The sequence below is a fragment of the Ophidiomyces ophidiicola genome (assembly GCF_022830035.1).
Source record: "Ophidiomyces ophidiicola strain CBS 122913 chromosome Unknown scaffold_26, whole genome shotgun sequence".
Classification (NCBI taxonomy): domain Eukaryota; kingdom Fungi; phylum Ascomycota; class Eurotiomycetes; order Onygenales; family Onygenaceae; genus Ophidiomyces; species Ophidiomyces ophidiicola.
Window position 1 is genome coordinate 125,010 of NW_026054666.1, and position 18,624 is coordinate 143,633.

Here is an 18,624-nt window from a genome sequence, read left to right on the forward strand (position 1 = left end):
CCAATCATTGCTTTCCCACGTCCCAAGGGTTATCCAACGAGGAATGGTAGTAAGTGCTCAAATATACGCCCGTTTTCTCAGTGTAGGCGAAGGACAGCCAGGAGGTGAAGCGGTCAGTGTTTGCTAAGTCGATATCCGGGCTGCATACGCATTTCAGATTAGCCACAGGCTTCGTTAAACTAGTTACTAGCTCTTAAGCTTTACTAGTTGGGTTTTTAGTTAACTTTAGGGGTAAAAACTTACTAATAAGATTTAACGAGGTCCACATAAGAGTTTCCAAGATCCACCAGGCCGATCGTGCGGAAGAACTGGGCAACGCCGGTGATGATTTGCATATCGTTTTCGCCGTGGATTGGGAAATAGATCTTCGTCAGCGGATTGGGGTCGCCGGGCCGCATCTCATAGTTCCACAGTAAGGGCGTTGTTTTGGAGGAATTTTTGCGATCATCAAAGGCAACTTCAACTGTGCGCTCGCCTTCTTCAATTTTGATAAGACGAAAAACTTGCTTCAGGTACTCCAGGCCTTTGAGTACAGTTGGCGTCTGGAGTCGGCCACCTAGCGTCCAAACCTCCTCCAGCTTGTTTAAAGTGACGCCGTTGGATCCAGTGTATAACTTCAGACGGGTCTTGGACGGGGCGACGAAATCCCAGGAAAAGAAAGACTTGTCGTCGTATGCCGTGTCTGTGAGATAGGCATGCACCATCGAAAAGGCGGCTGAACAGTCCACCAAGGGCTCCATGTTTTTCACGGACTCCGCCATGATCTGTGCCATGGGAATGCCCGTCACTTGGGACTTCAGAGCCGGAAAGGTGTAGCCCTTGACCGACAGGTTGGCAGCTCCCACGAGGTCAAAGCCGAAGGCGGTCTGGGATCTGATATAGCCACCATCGAGGTCCATGCCCTCGATGGAGGCTTCCTCGGTCTCGTTCACGGTGTGATGCTTGATGGCCTGGTCCCAGAGCTGGGTGTCGAATCCAGCAAGGTTCTGCTTGGCGAGGGCGGCGACCAGCTCTCCAGCGGGAATCTTGTTGAACGGGTCCGTGTCGCTGCCCGAGAGCGCCGAGAGCGGCTCGAAGCCAATACGGACGACGGGCGCCTTGCCATACTGCTGGTAGTTGATGCTGAACTCCAGCGGCAAGCCGCTGCGCGTCACGGAGCTGCGAAAGGTCTGCGGATAGGGGCCCAGGCGGGGGACGATCGTCTGCGCGTAGAAGCGGAGATATTCAAACTGGTCGTCAGGGCTGTAGTTCGCAGAGGCCATCACACGGGCCAGCATAGCGCCGGTCTTGGACCACCAGGCGCGCTGGTGGTCGTCGGCAAAGCTCAGGGCCTGCGACAGCGAGGCGAACGGAGACAGGGCATCGGGGACCGCCATGACGATGGACAACGGGGGCAGCACAGGAACTCGGCGAGCTGGCGGTGCTCTCTCTGTGTGCAGAATGAGCGGGCGCGCGTTTAAAAGGCGCTGCCAGGCCCGGGCCCGGGCGGGCGAGACGTGGAGCTGCTGGGCAGACCTGCTCGCGACGGATCGTTGTTAGTTCGTGAGAGAGCTCACGAGCCCGATCGGATGAGTATCCATGGCACGGCTCGCGTACAGCGTTACCTGCTATACGAGCCGAGCCGAGCCGAGCCCATGCACACACCGCAACCCTGGCGCCTCGCACGGCAACTAGAAAAGTAGTCGAAGTATGTACTCCGTAGTAAGTTAAGCTAACTACCTAGGTAGTTATCCGTACCTGTTAGCGGGCGGATCGGCGGCCAGGATACATCGTCGGGCTGGCCCCCGCGGTGGCGCTCGAGCGGTGCGCTGCGGGCCGGTTGCAAAGCGCAGCAGCCGGAGCACTGCAGTGGCTGGCGCAACTGGAGTTAGCTTCGTTAACTGACTCACTCACTGGCTGGTTGCTTGGTTGGTGACAGCGCGCGCCGCCGTGCCGACGAGGGCATGCCTCTGCCCATTGCGCCCCCAGCGCTGCGCTGCCCCGACGACCCAGCGCCCGGCACAGCATCCCACAGACACGCCGCCGTACGGAGTACTTAAAGCTATCCCGCCCGGGTCCCGCTCGCTGCTCGCTGCTCGCCATTCTCTCTGCAGCCCCGTCCCGGCGGTCTCTGCTCGTGCTCCCCTGAGCTTTGTCCGCAGCCTGCCATGGCTTTCGACGCCCGTTTCCCTGCGGCCGCCGACCTCACGGCGCCGCCGCTGCTTGCCGGCCTCGTGCTCTTTGGCCTGGTCGTCTGGATTGCCCGCTCGCTGCTCAGCTCCGCCCCCAGCAAGCTGCCGCTGCCACCCGGTCCGCCCAAGCTGCCCATCATCGGCAATCTGCACCAGGCCCCCCGAGACCAGGCCTGGGAGGTCTACAAGACCTGGAGCGACAAGTATGGCCCGATCATGTCGGTGAACAACGGCGGAGTCATCTCCATCATCGTCACATCCCACGACATCGTGAAGAATTTCCTCGAGAAGCACAACGCCGTCTTCAGCTCGCGGCCCCAGCTGCTGATTCTGGAACGCGCCTTGAAAGGCCTGACCACCCCCGCGCTGCCCTATGGCGAGAAGTGGCTCACCCACAAGGCCATGCGTGCCGCCGTGTTGAAGCCCACCATGGCGGTGAAGTACCGCGGCATCCAGGACCTCGAATCGAAGCAGCTGCTGTTTGACCTTCTGCACAACAAGGATTTCACCGTGTGCCTGCGTCGCCATGCAAGTAGTTTGTTTTTGGGCATTGCTTACGGCCAGCGCTTTCCCGAGGAGACTCCCGAGGTGCTCGATATTGACCAAGCGGTGGCACAGCTCGGTGGCATCTCCGAATCCATGTTCCAGGGCACTGCCATGCTGCGCGAGTTTTTCCCAATCCTCAAACGCTTGCCGGGAACCGACAAATGGCTGAAGCAGCTGGACGAAGTCGGTGAACGATTGACCGATATTTATCTCGCCCGTTTCCGCAGCGGTCTGAAAACATCGGCATGGAACTGGACGAAAGAATACTCGACGAGGCCAGAGGGCAATGGAATGGACGAGCTCGAATTGGCCTTCTGCATTGGATCGACATATCAAGCATCGCTGACACCGTACGAAATTATCCGCATCATCATGCTGGCTGCCATCTTCCATCCAGACCAGGCCATCAGGCTCCAAAAGGAAATTGACGACGTCGTTGGTGGTGATCGGCTTCCCGGTTGGGAAGACAAGGACAAACTGCCCTTCGTCCGCGCTTTCATCTACGAAGCACTGCGCTGGCATCCCTTCTCGCCCCTGGGAGCCCCACGCGCCGCTTCCAGGGACATCGAGTACAATGGCTATCTCATCCCCAAGGATTCAACAATTGTTCTCAATCAGTGGGCCATGGACCATGATCCTAACGTGTATGATGACCCGTTTACCTTCCGCCCGCAACGGTGGATTGATGATCCTGAGCTCCCCCACCTGATCTTTGGCTTCGGACTGCGGGGATGCCCGGGACAGCATCTCGCAAGAGACCTCCTCTATCTCAACACTGCCCGCATTTTCTGGTCATACGATATCAAGTACCCGCTTGGCCGCGAAAAGGAGATGGAAGGTCAATTAGAGGAGCTCATGAAGCCTCGTGGCGGTGGTTCCGCGTTCAATCAAGTCCCCCCTTTTGAGGCCTCTGTTACTGTTAGGAGCTCCAAGCGCCGGGCAATTATTGAAGAGCAGTGGGCCACTACCGAAAAGGATGAGCAAAAGATTCTTGCAGAGGCAATGCCGCTGGCAAATGGCGTATCGGCTTGATTGCATAGTTATCCTGTTTAATGGTCGATTTTTTGTGCACGGAGTTTCCGTAAAATTTCATACTTTGATTTCCTGTCACTTCAATTTGCATACGACCGCGTTCCAACCGTCTTTTCTTTTCCTGTTCCAAAAGCTGCAATGTACTGTATATCTGTACGTATAATTCCGAAGCCCGAGATAGCCGCTTTTTACCTCATCGCCTCCGGCTGTTTCGGTAGGTGTTATTAGTGGACATCATGTAGCCTCGTACTCCGTAGTTAGGTACTAAACCTTCATGGACTCATCTTCACCATGCGGAGAACGTATGAGGCAAGGCCGCTTCTCCTAAGGTGGTTCAATGGCTTTGCTCAATTGGGCGCCACCAAATGGGCCGCACCAGTCCTTCGAGGTGCACAGGCCATGAGAAGGTCACGCATAGTCCGGAAATTCTCGTCACAAAATTTAGCGATCCATCTGCAGAGGCCCCGCCAGGCCACCTTGCAGCAAGACTCTATCAGAATACATACCTCTAGCCAGCCACGCTGCATGGTTCTGCTCCCTCCCCCAGAACAGAGGTCAGCAGCATGCCCCGCCGGATTTCAAATGATCAGCAACACCTCCGTACGTGTCAAGACCAAGAGCCCGATGTTACGCCTCAATCGATGCTGAGCAGCCTCCACTTGCAATAGCGGCGGAGCCGGGTTTCACTTCGCCAGACGCAGGGAATCGTAGTTGAACAAGTATGGTGCAGGTGTTTCATTTCGGCCCAGTGGATGTACTCCGTAATCCCTACATGAACATATGCTGATCGTATTGGCTGACTAGTTAATTCACCTTCCGCTCTCATCTGACTGGCAGCAGGAGTTGTGCTGAAAGTCACCGTATTGATGGCGGACAAGATGTCGAAGTACTATGAGTCGGTCTATCCGTATAAAGGCCATGACACTGTGGCCCTCAGTCTGTGGGTTTTCTTGACGCGCAATCAGTGTCGCCAAACATATTTCCTCTCTGGTGTTTTTTTACCCATTACTTCTTAATAGTCGTTCGTATATCCTTTGAATCAGAATGACTGAGGCTAGTGAAAAACCACGTCTCTGCCGATATCCAGTCACCGAAAACCCCGAAACGATCTGGAAGACTGTTGAGACTGACGGCGCCGTCATTGTCGAGGGATGGCTTCCTGTGGAGGTCGTCCAAAAATTTAACCAGGATCTCGACGTTCGCTCCGCGACGACGAAATCAGGCTCCATGAACGAGGAATTCTACAAGATGCCTCTTCCAGAGACCACGAAATGGATGAATGACCTTCCTGCAACGTGCAAGACCTTCCGCCATGACATATTAAACAACCCCATCCTGCATGAAGTCTGCAAAGTTGCATTCAAGGAACACGGCGACTACTGGTTGCTCAATGGAATGGCCATGGAAATGGCTCCTGGGAATCCAGTTCAACAATTGCATCGCGATCAGGGAACACACCCTATTCTCCAGTACATCGACTCGTACGCGCCAGTTCCCGCTATCAGTATAATTACCGCTTTGACTGAGTTCACCGAGAACAACGGCGCCACGCGTGTCTTCCCCGGCAGCCACCGGTGGCCGAAAATCGGCAACCCAGCCGATGAGCTGGCAGTACGAGCGGTGATGAAGCCTGGAGATGCTCTAATCATGTTCAAGGGAACAGTTCATGCAGGGTGCCCACATGACGAGGGCAACCCTGAGCACCGCCGACTCCTCCTAATGGGGATGGGAACTTGCCAGCTCACACCTTACGAGACGCATATGACAATGGAGCGTCGTATTGTTGAAAGTATGACGCCCCTGGCTCAAAAAATGATCGGCTGGAGAAGCGTTCGGCCCGTTATTTCCAACGTTACGGGGTTGATGACCGTGCGTATGCGCCATCTTGAGACCCAGATCGGCCTCAAATCGGAAGTTCCATTGGAAGAATGACGGCCAACAGAGGATAGAACTTATTTGTATCGGGTTTAAGAAAGGGCCAATATTCTTCATATACGGAATATCATCCGTACTCCATATTAATCTTCTCAATGCCTGTAGCCTGATAAGAAAATATCCCAATTTCCAAATGAACGCACTGAGAGTAAATATTTGGCGCATTATGACTAGAGCAGGCAAATCTGCCTCTGCCTTTATCTTTTGCTCGATTTGTGTATGTATCTCTGTTATTTCGCGAATCGAACTGGCCTATGAAGCAACCCCATCATATCCCAGTAAAGTATATGGGGACTGTTTTTTGCTAGCCAAGTCCACTCGTAATGCCAGATGAAGTATAGTGCTCCATACGGAGTAGTTACGTTGTTGGTCATATTCACTTATCTAAATAGCTGCAACCAAAAAAATATTTGTCTTCAGTAGCGCCCTTGCTTTTACTCTATCCAGAGAGCACCGTCGAACCTGGAAGAAAGTCAAAGATTGAGCTTAATGGGCTGGCTGAGTATAATTAGAAAGTTGGTTAACATCCGTAAGTTCATACTTTGCCCCAAAGGTGCTAGAAAGCTTCCCATAGAGATAGACGGGTTCAACGAGTCACTTGAGGCTTTTTGGAAAGAAAATTACGATCGGCACTAATAGTCCTTCGTTGTTAAACTTGGATGCCGTCTTGAAGGCTGCCAGAACGATTGACGTTGCCCGGTCCTTTGCTGCACAGGGCGTACACATATACATGCAATTTCTCCACTCAGTACTCCGTAAGCCATAGAACTACCCAGTACAGAATACGGAGTATCCTTACGGGTATTGCTGCCGCCCGGCACTAAAAACCATCCGCATTGTTAATCTGTACTCCGTACTACGCACCGAGTACAAGACCAGCTATCATGATTGTTATTTGCCCTCCTGAGGTCGTTTTATTGAGCCAAGCGGAGCTTTAAATTTGACGGAAGCGCTAACACGCATGGATTCGTTCCGCCATCACAAACCTGGCGCTGCTGAAGGCACATCACGCTGCCGATTCCCAAAATATGCTTGTCTTTGCTTGGTGTATTGGAGGCTAGTCATGATATCAATCGCGAGATGTGCACTGGCAATAGAGTTGGCTCCCTGTGGGCTGGGCAACAAAACGACTCGACATGTCAGAATCCAGCAAGGTTGGTGGAGCTTGTACGGAGTACGGAGTAGGCTGTCGGGTATCACTAACTACGTATGCGCTCCATACTCCGTATGCATGTATGTACGGCGTACGTGTAAGCACGCTCAGCAACGACTTCCTATTTGGCGGCGATCTTCAACTGGGCACTTCTTCCGATCGTATATGCAGCCTGGTTTGAAAGATCTGATCTACAAGGCTCGCTTCTTCTCATGTGAGAGATGCCGGGAGTTTTGAAGATCCATGTACAGAGTACGGTGTAATTATACCGTGAACCCGCCATGCTGCATGCGCCCGTTTGTTGAATATGGATTCCAGATAACGATTACGGAGTACACTCGTCGCATTGTGTGATGATCAGGCTTGTTGCTCGGAAGAGTTCGGAGAATACCACACCCCGCTTCAGCTCGTCTTCAGACGCAAGATAGCCACATCCCTCTGTTGATCACAGCCATCGACAACGACCGAGCTCCAGTAATACGGCAGCATCATCTGCAGTAGTTTCCAAACGTCCTGGGTACTCGGGACATGTCCGCTTCTGCTAGTGACAGAAGGACAGAAAAATGACGTTCCAGGTTCCCCTGAGTCTCGCTTCAATTGGGGTAGCTAGGGAGAGTCCGATCCCTACATGCTAGATAGAACAACACGATATTCAAGAAATATATAGGCAGCATAATTTCCAATGCCGTATTAACGGTCTTCACCCGTGTGTGGATTGAAATCTTTTTGCAAATTTTAGTAAACACTTGATTCTCGGATCGCCTTTTCATCAAATATGGACTCAATTATTAAACAAATCAGGGAGCTTCACGCTCAAGCAGATGAAGACGGGCGAAGACAAATCAATAACGAACTCGGCAAGCTTCATGCATCTTTGGACACTGATTGGGATGTCGTTCTCAAGCTGGCAGGTGGTGTGAGTGATACCATAATGTATTTGTATCGTGCAAAAGGACTTGCTAACCCCCAGTAAAGCCCCTCCAACTGGGTCTTGTCAAAATCGGAGCGGACTTCGAAATTTTCAAGGCACTCTCTGAACGTACTCACACGCTTTCGGAGCTCGTAGATAAGACTGGCATACCATCAGATATGTTAAGTGAGTTGTTTCACCACCTATCCCCAATCAGCCACAGTAGCACTTCATACTCATTGGTTCTTCCAGTCCGTTTCTTGCGTGGGCAAGCATCCTTTGGCATGATCAAAGAGGAAGGCACAGAGGGGTTCTCGGCGAACCGGATTACCAGGCTGTATGCGGAGCCAAATGTATCCGGGGCCATAACATACACGTAGGCAACAAGTTCGCATGCAAAAGGGGTCTTCTGAAACTAACATCGTTATAGTTTCGACATTTTGCGCCCAATTGCTCATACGTTACCGAGCTTCCTCAAGGACAGAAGAAATACAAGTATTACTTCCACGCATGATACTGTATTTCAAAAGGCATTCAACACGACTCAGCCTGGATTTGAGTGGATGAGCCAGCACCCAGAGCACATTGGGAATTTGTTCAAATTTCTCGCTTTGAGGCCAAACCGCGATTGGGTCGACTCCTTTCCTATCGAGAAGGAACTGGAGTCGTTCAACGAGCCAAGCAAAACAATACTGGTCGATATCGGAGGTAGCACTGGTGACCAAGCTGTACTCTTGAAAAAGAAATTCCCACACGCCGCCGGTCGAATTGTTGTCCAGGACATTCCAAGTACACTTATCCACGCAAAACCAATCGAGGGCATTGAGTTCATGGAGTATGACTGCTTCAAGCCACAGCCAGTGAAGGGAGCAAAATTTTATTATCTCCGCTATGTCATGCATCTCTGGCAAGACGACAAATGCGTGGAAGCATTAAAAACCATTGTCCCGGCAATGGGGCCCGACTCCAAGATTCTCATTGACGAAGTGGTTGTTCCGGCATCTGATGTACCGTGGCAAGCTGCATGCCAGAGTATTCTTATGAACTCAGCTCTTGCTGGGGCGGAGCGCACTCTGGTAGAATGGCAGGGGCTGCTTCAGGCAGCTGGTCTTCAAATTGTCGACATTTTCACGTATGATACTAATATGCAGTCGATTATTATGGTAGTTCCGAAAAACTGAGACGAGCAATGATACCGTCTCGACGATTCCTCGTGATGAGGAAGGTAGGGATAACGGATGTCGATCGACCTAATTGTCGTGAAAATTCCAGAAGAATATAAGCATATAGCTAAATAAACCAAAATAATTCCCGTTATAAATGGCCGTTCCTTCCATAGTCCCTGAAGCAACACAACCTTGCCCGCATATAACTAGCAAAGTAGTAGACTGATGATTAGAGTAGAGAAAAGAACTATGAAGTCTTGAGTACTTTTGTTGAGCAGGAGCAGTCAGGTGACCTGTCAGGTGACCAGGTCCCTGAACCATAGCGAAATCGCGGATCTCTGCACTACCATCGGCTTACCGATTTTCCGAGCTGTTACGTAGCCATTACCACCACCTCGTAGTTTCAATGTTGGTGACAGTAACTACTACATATTTTGACTACTATGTAGTAAGAGCTTACTATGTTGAATCTACTATATGGTAATAACAACATTTTTAAATCTAATAAGGAAATGATCAGCAGGTGAAAAATTTTCATTCATCTTTTTCAAATCTCTAAGTCACTCACTAACTCTCTTCTACAGTAGAAGCCTACGCGATTTTCTACTATCCTACTAGCTAGGCTGGCAGGCGATTTCTACTATCCTACTAGCTAGGCTAGTAGGTGATTCTCTACAATTCTACTAGCTAGGCTAGCAGGTGATTTCTGCTATCCTACTAGCTAGGCTAGCAGGTGATTTCTACTATCCTACTAGCTAGGCTAGTAGGCGATTCTCTACAATTCTACTAGCTAGGCTAGTAGGTGATTCTCTACAATTCTACTAGCTAGGCTAGCAGGCGATTTCTACTATCCTACTAGCCTAGCTAGTAGGCGATTCTCTACAATTCTACTAGCTAGGCTAGCAGGCGATTTCTACTATCCTACTAGCCTAGCTAGTAGGCGATTCTCTACAATTCTACTAGCTAGGCTAGCAGGCAATTTCTACTATCCTACTAGCTAGGCTAGTAGGCGATTCTCTACAATTCTACTAGCTAGGCTGGCAGGCGATTTCTACTATCCTACTAGCCTAGCTAGTAGGTGATTCTCTACAATTCTACTAGCTAGATTTCTACTACTGTTTTCATAGTTTTTGTGGACTTAGAAATTTTCTGGAAGATTCTTTGTATGTAGGTGTAATTGTACTTGTGATAGAAATAGCTAGCTGTACTCCAATACAAAACATTACTAAAGTTAAATACACTTAATCAAGTTAACTCCAATTAACTCTATGCAAGACAACATTGCGAATACCAACTCAAGTTGTGGCAACCAACAAAGGTAATATTATGCAATTGTAGTTTCAACATTGTGCTGAGTTACTACGTAGTGGTTACATTGCCACTACCGTAACATTACGGTATTTCACAGATCTGGAATTCCGGTATGGAAGGAGGAACTGGAGAACTGTACTCCGTAAGTAAGAAGATGTCTTTCAGATTCCCCACAAGCCATATTAACATCTTTTTTTTTATTCCTAAGCGCCGAACATGGGTACATAGCCTTCGACAACATAACGAATAGGTGCGCCAGCGGCACCTCTCCTTCTTGGAAGCATCGTAACTCTCATCGTGATTTTGAAACTATACCCCCGTAACTGGATATTCCCCCAGAATGGGGGGAACATGGATACCGGCCATCTTGAGGCCTGACTTTACATGGCCGCGGCCAATGCCATCAACCATCTCCGAGAATACTCCTCCAGCACCCCCTATACCAAGCGCAACTGCACGGCGATTTTGGGCCATTATTCATAAGGCTCTGTTTTTTTTCTCCGAGCGGTATTGCTCCTGGTTCGATCTCCCGTTCGGTAACCTAGCGGAATTACCCTTTGGGCTCATTATGAAGTGGACTGATCGAACGAGCATGGAGGAAGTAATTGCGATGAAAATGGCCCGGGCTGCTGGTATGCCTGTTCCCAAAGTTCTCAGTTGCGGAGAGCACCCTGGAGATCCGTTTAATAGGGTGTTCTCTATCCTGATGACAAGGCTGCCTGGAACATCCCTTGAAAACTCGGGTGATCCCTTCGAACCCGACAACGAGGGACTCTGGATTCATGAGTTGAAGCTATGCCTGAACTCTATGCGCATGTGGCGTGCCTATTCTGACGAGAACCATATCTGTTCTGTGCTCGGGACTTCCATTCAGAGCACTCGAGTGCCCAACCATATCATGGGTCCGTTCACGAGCGAAAGGGGTTTGACGCAGTACCTTTTGTCTGCAGCTTCTGCTCACGGTTTTAAGTCGAGAGAAGAATACGATAAAGCTTTGGTGCGCGCGAAACGAATCGATCAGCACTCACATCGAGTCACTTTCACTCATGGGGATTTCAAAGCTCACAATATCCTCGTCGACGACGACGGGCATTTGTCTGGATTTCTTGACTGGGAGTCAGCGGGTTGGTGCCCTGAATACTGGGATTTTACTACAGCAATGAGATTTGGACAGAATAGTTGGTGGTATCAAGTTGCCATGTGGATGGGAGGGGATCAATATCTTGAGGAACTCAATGCTGACATTGCATTGAACATGCTGACTGTCGATTCATACATAGCAATGTAAGGAGAACTAGGTTGTGATTCCACTGATACGTATTTTGTTTCTACGACATGATTATTTTCAACCTATGACTACTACAGGAGACCGAATGAGCTTCAATATACAGCCTTCAACCAAAAACAAAAACAATAAGCAGCAATTAACACAACAATCCCTTTACACAATTTTTCCAGAGGCGTCAGGCCTACTGTACAATTATCGCAGATACATAAGACCCCCTATCCCTAGCAAATTCTTTCCTCCTTAGCCAGTCATTGCAATCCAACTCAGAACGTGCTTCTCCAACAATCAAAGCTTGGGTAACGGAGACCGAAGGTAGGTTCCTGTTAAAAAAGGCACACGCTTGAACAGACGACAGGCCGGGGCTGGTTATTCTGCGCAGCCGCGGCGCGATGCTGGTTCCCAATTTCTAAACATTCTTGTTGCAGCGCGAGAATGTTGCTACAGCGGACTATTCCATGCTGAATCAGCTCTTGCAAGATAGTCAGAATCAGCTCTTGCAAGATAGTCAGAACCCACACGCGGCAGGTGACGTTGGGAATCGAATTGACTTGGTTGTCATGCATTCTCATGATTTGATCAAGCTGGACGTGTCTCGCTTGCGGGACGTTTGCGATCTGAACGAGGACGCAGAGGAAGTTCGACTTGAAAACGCCGCCTGTCGGGCCGTGATCGGTTATCCACCCAGCACCTAGGTTCTTGATATGGTATTTGGTTCCTCCTGTAGGCTGCCTGTGGAGATAATAACCCCAATGGAAATCATTTGCATTGGGAGGGTCCGAGCGAATGTAAAGAGCAATGTAAAGCATATTTAAGGGGAGTCTAGCCAACGCCTCCTCCTGGGACTTCTTTACTGCTAAAGCCTTTTGTTTGTTATCCCCCTTTGGCGTAGGGGCAACAGTTGACTTGGGGTTCCCTGACTGTTGCAAGGATTGCGTGGTGGAAGATTTGCTCGACTTGCTGAGCATCTTGAAGACTAGCAGGCAAGAAAATATGTTTGTAAGAGAAGATGCTGTGTTCAAGATTCTGCGATGAGTTCTGGGAAGACAAAGGAAAGGCGTCCAAGCGACAGATAGGAAGGGGCTTAAATAACTTTTTCCACAGATTCAAAGACCAGGAAGGAGCGGCGTAGCCGCCGGCCAGAGGTCTGGACTGGAGAAGAGAGCCCAGATATAATTAGAAACATTCAACTAAGCCATTGATGAATAGGACAGAAGTGAAATCCGAGGTCAACTGAAACGCTGGGGCTGGACGCAAGCGCTTCTTCATTTAGTACATGGAGGCCTATCAATTCCATTCATGTACTGAATGATGTCTTGTCTCGCGCGATGAGATGTAACAAGTATGATAACACTCCTCCAAAATTCCAGTGGTGAGATTGGTTAATGTGTTATTAAGGAAGGCATAAAAATAACTCAAGCCAGCTCGTAAGCGCGCAGATACAAATATAAAAATAGATAGTCTGTTGGGCATCACTCCCAGTGAGAGAATGGTTCGGTATGACGCCGCTGTCTCAGATGGAAAATTTCTTGATGTCAAGTCCACAAGTCCACATGGCTTGTTTGGACTGTCAGTGTTTCGCAGGCCTGTAGGCCACTCTGCAAGCTTGGTTGGACATCGAATCTCTGATATTCCATATATATAGAAAATTGCTATCTCACATTTAGGCGCCGGGAGGGCGAATGAAATGCGACTACGGAAATGCAATTGAGAAGTGATTTTACTCTAGTTCTGATTCTCGTTGATAATAAAAGGGTCCTCAGCTCGTTGGAATAATAAATATTTTCTGAATGGACAAGCCTAACATTGTTCATTCACACCAGTCAATCACTGATAAGTTTCAATTATGTTAGTCTAGTTACCGGTACAATGTTTATCCAGATCCAGCCTTGGCGCGCCGTCGAATGCGAATTGTGCCACTATTGGATGGGACTTTCAACCAAACATAGTCCACCAACGGTGGCTTCTCCTTCAGATATTCAATATCATAATTCATTAGCATATGTGCAAGAAAGATTTTCATTTCTGTGAGTGCGAAAAAACGCCCCGGACATGTGTGTTTTCCAATCCCGAAGCCCAGAAATGCTTCGTCCAGATTCGTCGACCGTTTACGGTCGCCATCTGTCATCTCACCATCTTTTCGCGGTGCTAGCTTGTCTATGATTGCGTGGACAGCTTCTGAGTCGGCAAAACGGAAGGCATTGAAACTGTTGGCGCCCGGATAAATACCCTCGTCAAAGTGGATCGGCTCGATGGGAACAGCAACGACCGCCCCATGAGGAAGTTTAGATTTTGAAAGCGAGATACCGTCGCGATGCACAACCTAAATACCAACTCGTATTAGATGTTGCCAAAGATTGTGGACACTAGAGTGGGAGAGGAGGCATTACCGTTCGAGGCAACGCAACACTGCCTAAGGGTGAAATCCTCATCGACTCGCGAATCGCAGACTCCACAAGTTTAAGCTTTTTCACGGCTTCATACGTCCATTCCCGTCCAGCTTCTTCATACACCGTCTCGCTTTCTTTACGCAGTGTCTCCACAAAACCAAGTGAAGGATCTGTCGCAAACAAATCCAATATCAAGCTCTGTACGGAAAAAGAAGTCGAAGGTATCGAGACGTCGTTCAGTAGCAGCAAGCGGAATCCGATATTGTTGAGGGTTAGCTGTTTGAGGTTGCCATTGTCATAGCATTCCTCGATCACCCATTGAAGCGCATCTTTCTGTTCAAAGAAAAATATTAGCTCTATACTTTTTCAACATAGCTCAAGGAGGGCATTACGGGAGGTGTCCAGTCGAATGAGGGGTCTGCTTTTAGTTTTGCCGTCTTCTCCAGCCTATCTTTGATCAGCGGCGAACATATCTTCAATGTCCTGCTAAAAAAATATCCACACGCGAGCCAAACAAGGCCTCCTGCGATCGGCTGTAGCAACCTGGGACAAGCATTGATGATCATAGCGCCTGCCATTATAACCACCGAGTGGTCCTGACAACCTTTCAGGAATTTAGCATTCCGGCCTATGCAACGTCAGAATAATACCCATGGTTTTTCAGGCGTTCAATAGGAAGCATACAAAGAGGGGCACCGCAAAGAGCGCTATTCACGGCGCCTGTGACAATCATCCAGCATGTATCCCATAATTTAACTTCTTTCCACGCCGTTTCGAGACCCCACCATTGCTCAAAGCCCATCTCGATTTCAGTGGCAATACGCGGAGTGAGAAGCTTCATATTCCGGGTCACTTGCAGACGGACAACGTCAAACACGAATTTATCCTCTGCCGGCTCTTTGTCCCATGCTACCCATCTTGTCTGATTGGTTTCTTGTTGTGTGGCACGAATATCCAGGACCGATTCAGGAAGTGTATACATATTCTTCACTTCTTGCGGCGGAATCAGAGTGAGCGGGCCTCGATCCAGACTTTGAATGACGAAAGGTTGTCCATTTTTGGCATACTAAGAACCACGAATTCAGCACTTGACATAGCCATCACATTCTTGGGTCCCAGAAGTCTTACCTTAGCGTAGCCTTCAAGTGCCCAGTCCTTTGTGCTGCGGTATGAGCGTATTGTTGCCCATGCCCAAGCCGCCCATTGTTTACGGACACCGACAACAGGCAACGATAAAAATCTTGGTTCTTCGGGGCGTTGGTAAACAATGAAATAGAGCACAAGCCAAACCGGCGCCAGGACTTTCACCAGGTCAACAAGTAGCGTCATATTGACAGACCCTCCGGTCAGAGTCTCCATCAGCGCCATCTTACACAATATACTCCGTATATGGCGATGACTTTGCCTTTAGATGTTGAGTTTTTATGTCCCCGAATTTCTCTATGAGAAGCCGACCGGGTGATAATAAGAACAAAACGCATCCTCAGTGTATTATCATGCGGCCCGTTCCACACACCAGATCTCTGTCCTTCATTCCGAGTCCCTGCCGGGGCTGGTAAGATTGCCACGCCAGCACTTTGGTTGGGACAGGACTACGGAGTAACTAGGTAGCCAAGCCACCCACCAGCCCAGTTCCCAATGAGCACCTGTCGGGTTTGGCTTGCAGAATTAGCTTTCCGCTCTGGCGATCTTTTGGAGCAGCACAATTCAGGCTCGCGTATCTCCTCCGCATAGTCACGGGGTAGGTACGGAGTAGTCTGCAAAGACCTCGACTGTGGAGTAGTCGCATTACGCCTTTTTCCGTATGAAGAGGTTTGTCTCCAGAGCCCCTATACTATATGCCCGTTGATTCTCTGCTCTGGGGGGTTCAAAGAGGAACGATTATTAGTATCCGTTCAAAATGAGGGAGAGTGCGCGCATGTCCAGGCCATGCCCCCACGATTGGTGACATTTTATCAGCCAGCCCAGACGACGCTAAGCGAAGCATCAGATAACTAACTAACCAACCACCCTGGCCAGGCGGTGAGCTCTTTCCGGTTTTCAAGGGCCTGATCAATAATAATAGGCTAGAAAATTCATCCGCACCCTGGGAGATCGCAGGACGGAATAATCCGTACCTGTTGGTGAGTTGCCGGCAAATGATCCTTGCCCGTTCATTTGCTGCGGGTGTAGCCCCACATGACCCACCAAGAAGCCGTCTTGGAATGCTTGGCCCCCTGATTGGCCGCGCCAGGTTAGGTGGCTTTCCGATGCTGACGGCGTCCCCTTGAGCTTCAGCCATTATTAATTAACTCGTGTGCAGATTTGCAGTCCCACTGCAATTCCAGAGAACGCAGAGCAGAAACAGAATGAGTTGAGGAGAAAACCCGAAGTTGAACCAGACCAAACACACTCGGCAACGCGATCGCCAACGTCCGCTCGCTATCACGCCTATGGATCGCAACAATCGACAGGCCAAGAGGACACTCAGTGTACTCCATACGCACTTGATTGGTTCAACTCTTGGATCTCGTGTCCACCGCCGCGGAGTGAAGCCCGCCAGAATCCTGGAAGATCTACTCCGTAGTGTCGCTGCTCCGTATACTCCGTAGAGGACACATAATGAACGTTCCCACCACTTGGTGGGCTACTCCCATCCTAGCCAGGCCCTCTAGCCATTTCCTAAAGCAGTATGCCTTGACCCCTGACGATGACCTTTGTGGCCTTGCTGGAAGGTCCCATTCTCCCGCTCTGGGCAAATTCGTCAAGGACCTGATACGCCACTATTCGTTCCCCAAGCTTCATCTGCCTACCAATGAAATGCTGGAATAATCTTATACCTCTCCCAATATTTATTATCAGTGCTAGTATCTTTGATGCTGACACATCCTTTCACCCCATATTTGTTATTCATATGACATCTTGTTTTTTTTAACAGAACCAAGTGTGAAGAGAGGAGGAAATTTGTCTTTATCTTTGTGAATATCAACCTGTGCCAACACTCCGAACTTCTTTACTAAATTCCATCATTCTCAATCGCAACAAGTTGACATATGCCAGCGCACCCTATCTTAGACCGAATGCCAATGCTCATTCAAATGAGCGATGTCATTGGTGAAAATCAAACAATTGATTATCTCACAATCTTTACTTTATATATAATTTCCTATTCTTATCTGCGATTCATTCATCGGTATACAGATAAACGGAGTAGTGGCTTTCAAGAAAGAGATGGGTGTGAACTGAGAAGATAACAAGGGAGACCCACTGATACAGTTTCCATAGCTCATAAAATAACCGTGTCTATTATTTCCAGAACAGACCTGCTGTACACTATTAACGTTGGATATAAATATTAAGCTCAATTTGTATGAGAATACACATAAAATAATTCTATTTAGATAAATAGGCAGTATACAACATCCTATATAATATCTTATAACCTTTTGTAATTACCACCGGAGTATGGGCTTGTATATTTGTTCTAACATGACATTCGTGATGAGTGCCAGGAAAGTCTTGCAGTTTTGTCCTGTAAATGGATGTCAATAAGCCCATCCCTTTGTAGGTGGGAGCTAGCAAAGCGAGTCCCGATCATTCCAGGACATGGTGACATTTTTGAACATCCAGGTCCGACGTTGAGTCCTCTCCATTCTCCGCTGAATAGCCATCAGGCTTCAGGGGAACATTGTTTTGAGGACACACAAACAAGCGTTGATTCGGGCTGCAGTGTTGTTGAACGTGTTTCACTTCTAGTCGAAAATAAGATATTACCTGTTTGTTACCATTTAAATTAGAATCATCAGATTGGTTGAAGTTGCGACGACTTGATATGGAAATCTGGACCGTACATACCTCTCTGGAGTCAAATCGTGCAGTTTTTATCCGAATCCCATTTTTATTTCTCTGCTCAAAACGCACATATATTCGTAGTTCCCACCAAATGATTCCAATTTCGGCAATAAGAAAGCTACAGCATGTGAAGCCCTTGTTGATTGAAACAAAATCATGCTCTTCCTGTCCAAATTAAATAGAAGACTTAACATCTTTGTATCTCCCTAGGGAGATGAGCTCCAGGGCCTCTGAAAGCAATATACTTCTAGTACCTGGATATTCACGAACGATGTGTGAGAATACAACACTGCTTCTTGCTTTCTCGAATCCTTGAAATTGAAACCTGCCGGGCAGGCCGGCACCATATGTAGGTGGAAGTTCGTAATGGTCTAAAGATTGGAGAAATGCATACCTTTGAGGGCCATTGAAGGCTGATGAAAGGAACCAAGCATTGCATCGCCGAATACATTTATGCAACAGAATGAACGTGTCATCGTAATTTGCGGGCAATACCAATACCCGCAAGTTGAAGAATTCGTCTGCTTTCTGGGTTGACAGTGCATAAAGCTAAAGGGTATCAACAGACAAGAGCTGAAATGAAATCATTATTGTGGAGGGTATACTCCGTACAGAGTATACCTTCACACATTAGTCAAACTGATTGGCTTCCTGTGAGTGCACACCTCCGCTTTGCAAGAACAAGTTTTTGTACATCTTGCCTCAGTGCCCATTGCCAAGAGAGTCCTAAAAAGAACTTCAACTATACGGAGTGGTTGGTTGGTTATGTACTCCGCACGACGCCTCCTCCAGCCACTTGTTGCTGTCTCCATGAATGCAGGGGTTGCAATCTCTTGGTTTTCTTGTGTATCAGATTAAGCTCAGAATAATTGCCTTGCCGGTAAAGAATTTAAG

General features: G+C 48.7%; 7 protein-coding genes across 7 annotated transcripts; 4 read left to right on the plus strand and 3 right to left on the minus strand.

Annotated features, from left to right (window-relative positions):
• Positions 1-242: 242 nt before the first annotated feature.
• On the minus strand, positions 243-1,376 carry LOZ57_005339 (uncharacterized protein; the record flags this gene model as incomplete). Its single annotated transcript, XM_049254370.1, has 1 exon — positions 243-1,376. One exon carries the CDS (start codon positions 1,374-1,376, stop codon positions 243-245), a length of 1,134 nt encoding a protein of 377 aa, XP_049106674.1.
• Positions 1,377-2,147: 771 nt separating this feature from the next.
• Positions 2,148-3,749, plus strand: LOZ57_005340 (uncharacterized protein; the record flags this gene model as incomplete). The annotated part of the gene is made up of 1 exon (XM_049254371.1): positions 2,148-3,749. One exon carries the CDS (start codon positions 2,148-2,150, stop codon positions 3,747-3,749), a length of 1,602 nt encoding a protein of 533 aa, XP_049106675.1.
• A 1,044-nt stretch (positions 3,750-4,793) lies between these two features.
• On the plus strand, positions 4,794-5,681 carry ftmOx1 (Verruculogen synthase; the record flags this gene model as incomplete). The annotated part of the gene is made up of 1 exon (XM_049254372.1): positions 4,794-5,681. The coding sequence occupies one exon, from the start codon at positions 4,794-4,796 to the stop codon at positions 5,679-5,681; it is 888 nt and encodes a 295-aa protein (XP_049106676.1).
• Positions 5,682-7,612: 1,931 nt separating this feature from the next.
• Positions 7,613-8,928, plus strand: LOZ57_005342 (uncharacterized protein; the record flags this gene model as incomplete). The annotated part of the gene is made up of 4 exons (XM_049254373.1): positions 7,613-7,753; positions 7,813-7,933; positions 8,000-8,123; positions 8,178-8,928. The coding sequence occupies 4 exons, from the start codon at positions 7,613-7,615 to the stop codon at positions 8,926-8,928; spliced, it is 1,137 nt and encodes a 378-aa protein (XP_049106677.1).
• Positions 8,929-10,564: 1,636 nt separating this feature from the next.
• Positions 10,565-11,512, plus strand: LOZ57_005343 (uncharacterized protein; the record flags this gene model as incomplete). Its single annotated transcript, XM_049254374.1, has 1 exon — positions 10,565-11,512. The coding sequence occupies one exon, from the start codon at positions 10,565-10,567 to the stop codon at positions 11,510-11,512; it is 948 nt and encodes a 315-aa protein (XP_049106678.1).
• A 323-nt stretch (positions 11,513-11,835) lies between these two features.
• LOZ57_005344 (uncharacterized protein) lies at positions 11,836-12,477 on the minus strand (the record flags this gene model as incomplete). The annotated part of the gene is made up of 1 exon (XM_049254375.1): positions 11,836-12,477. One exon carries the CDS (start codon positions 12,475-12,477, stop codon positions 11,836-11,838), a length of 642 nt encoding a protein of 213 aa, XP_049106679.1.
• A 905-nt stretch (positions 12,478-13,382) lies between these two features.
• On the minus strand, positions 13,383-15,267 carry LOZ57_005345 (uncharacterized protein; the record flags this gene model as incomplete). Its single annotated transcript, XM_049254376.1, has 5 exons — positions 13,383-13,832; positions 13,900-14,232; positions 14,292-14,527; positions 14,584-14,965; positions 15,028-15,267. 5 exons carry the CDS (start codon positions 15,265-15,267, stop codon positions 13,383-13,385), a joined length of 1,641 nt encoding a protein of 546 aa, XP_049106680.1.
• Between the last annotated feature and the right edge of the window lie 3,357 nt (positions 15,268-18,624).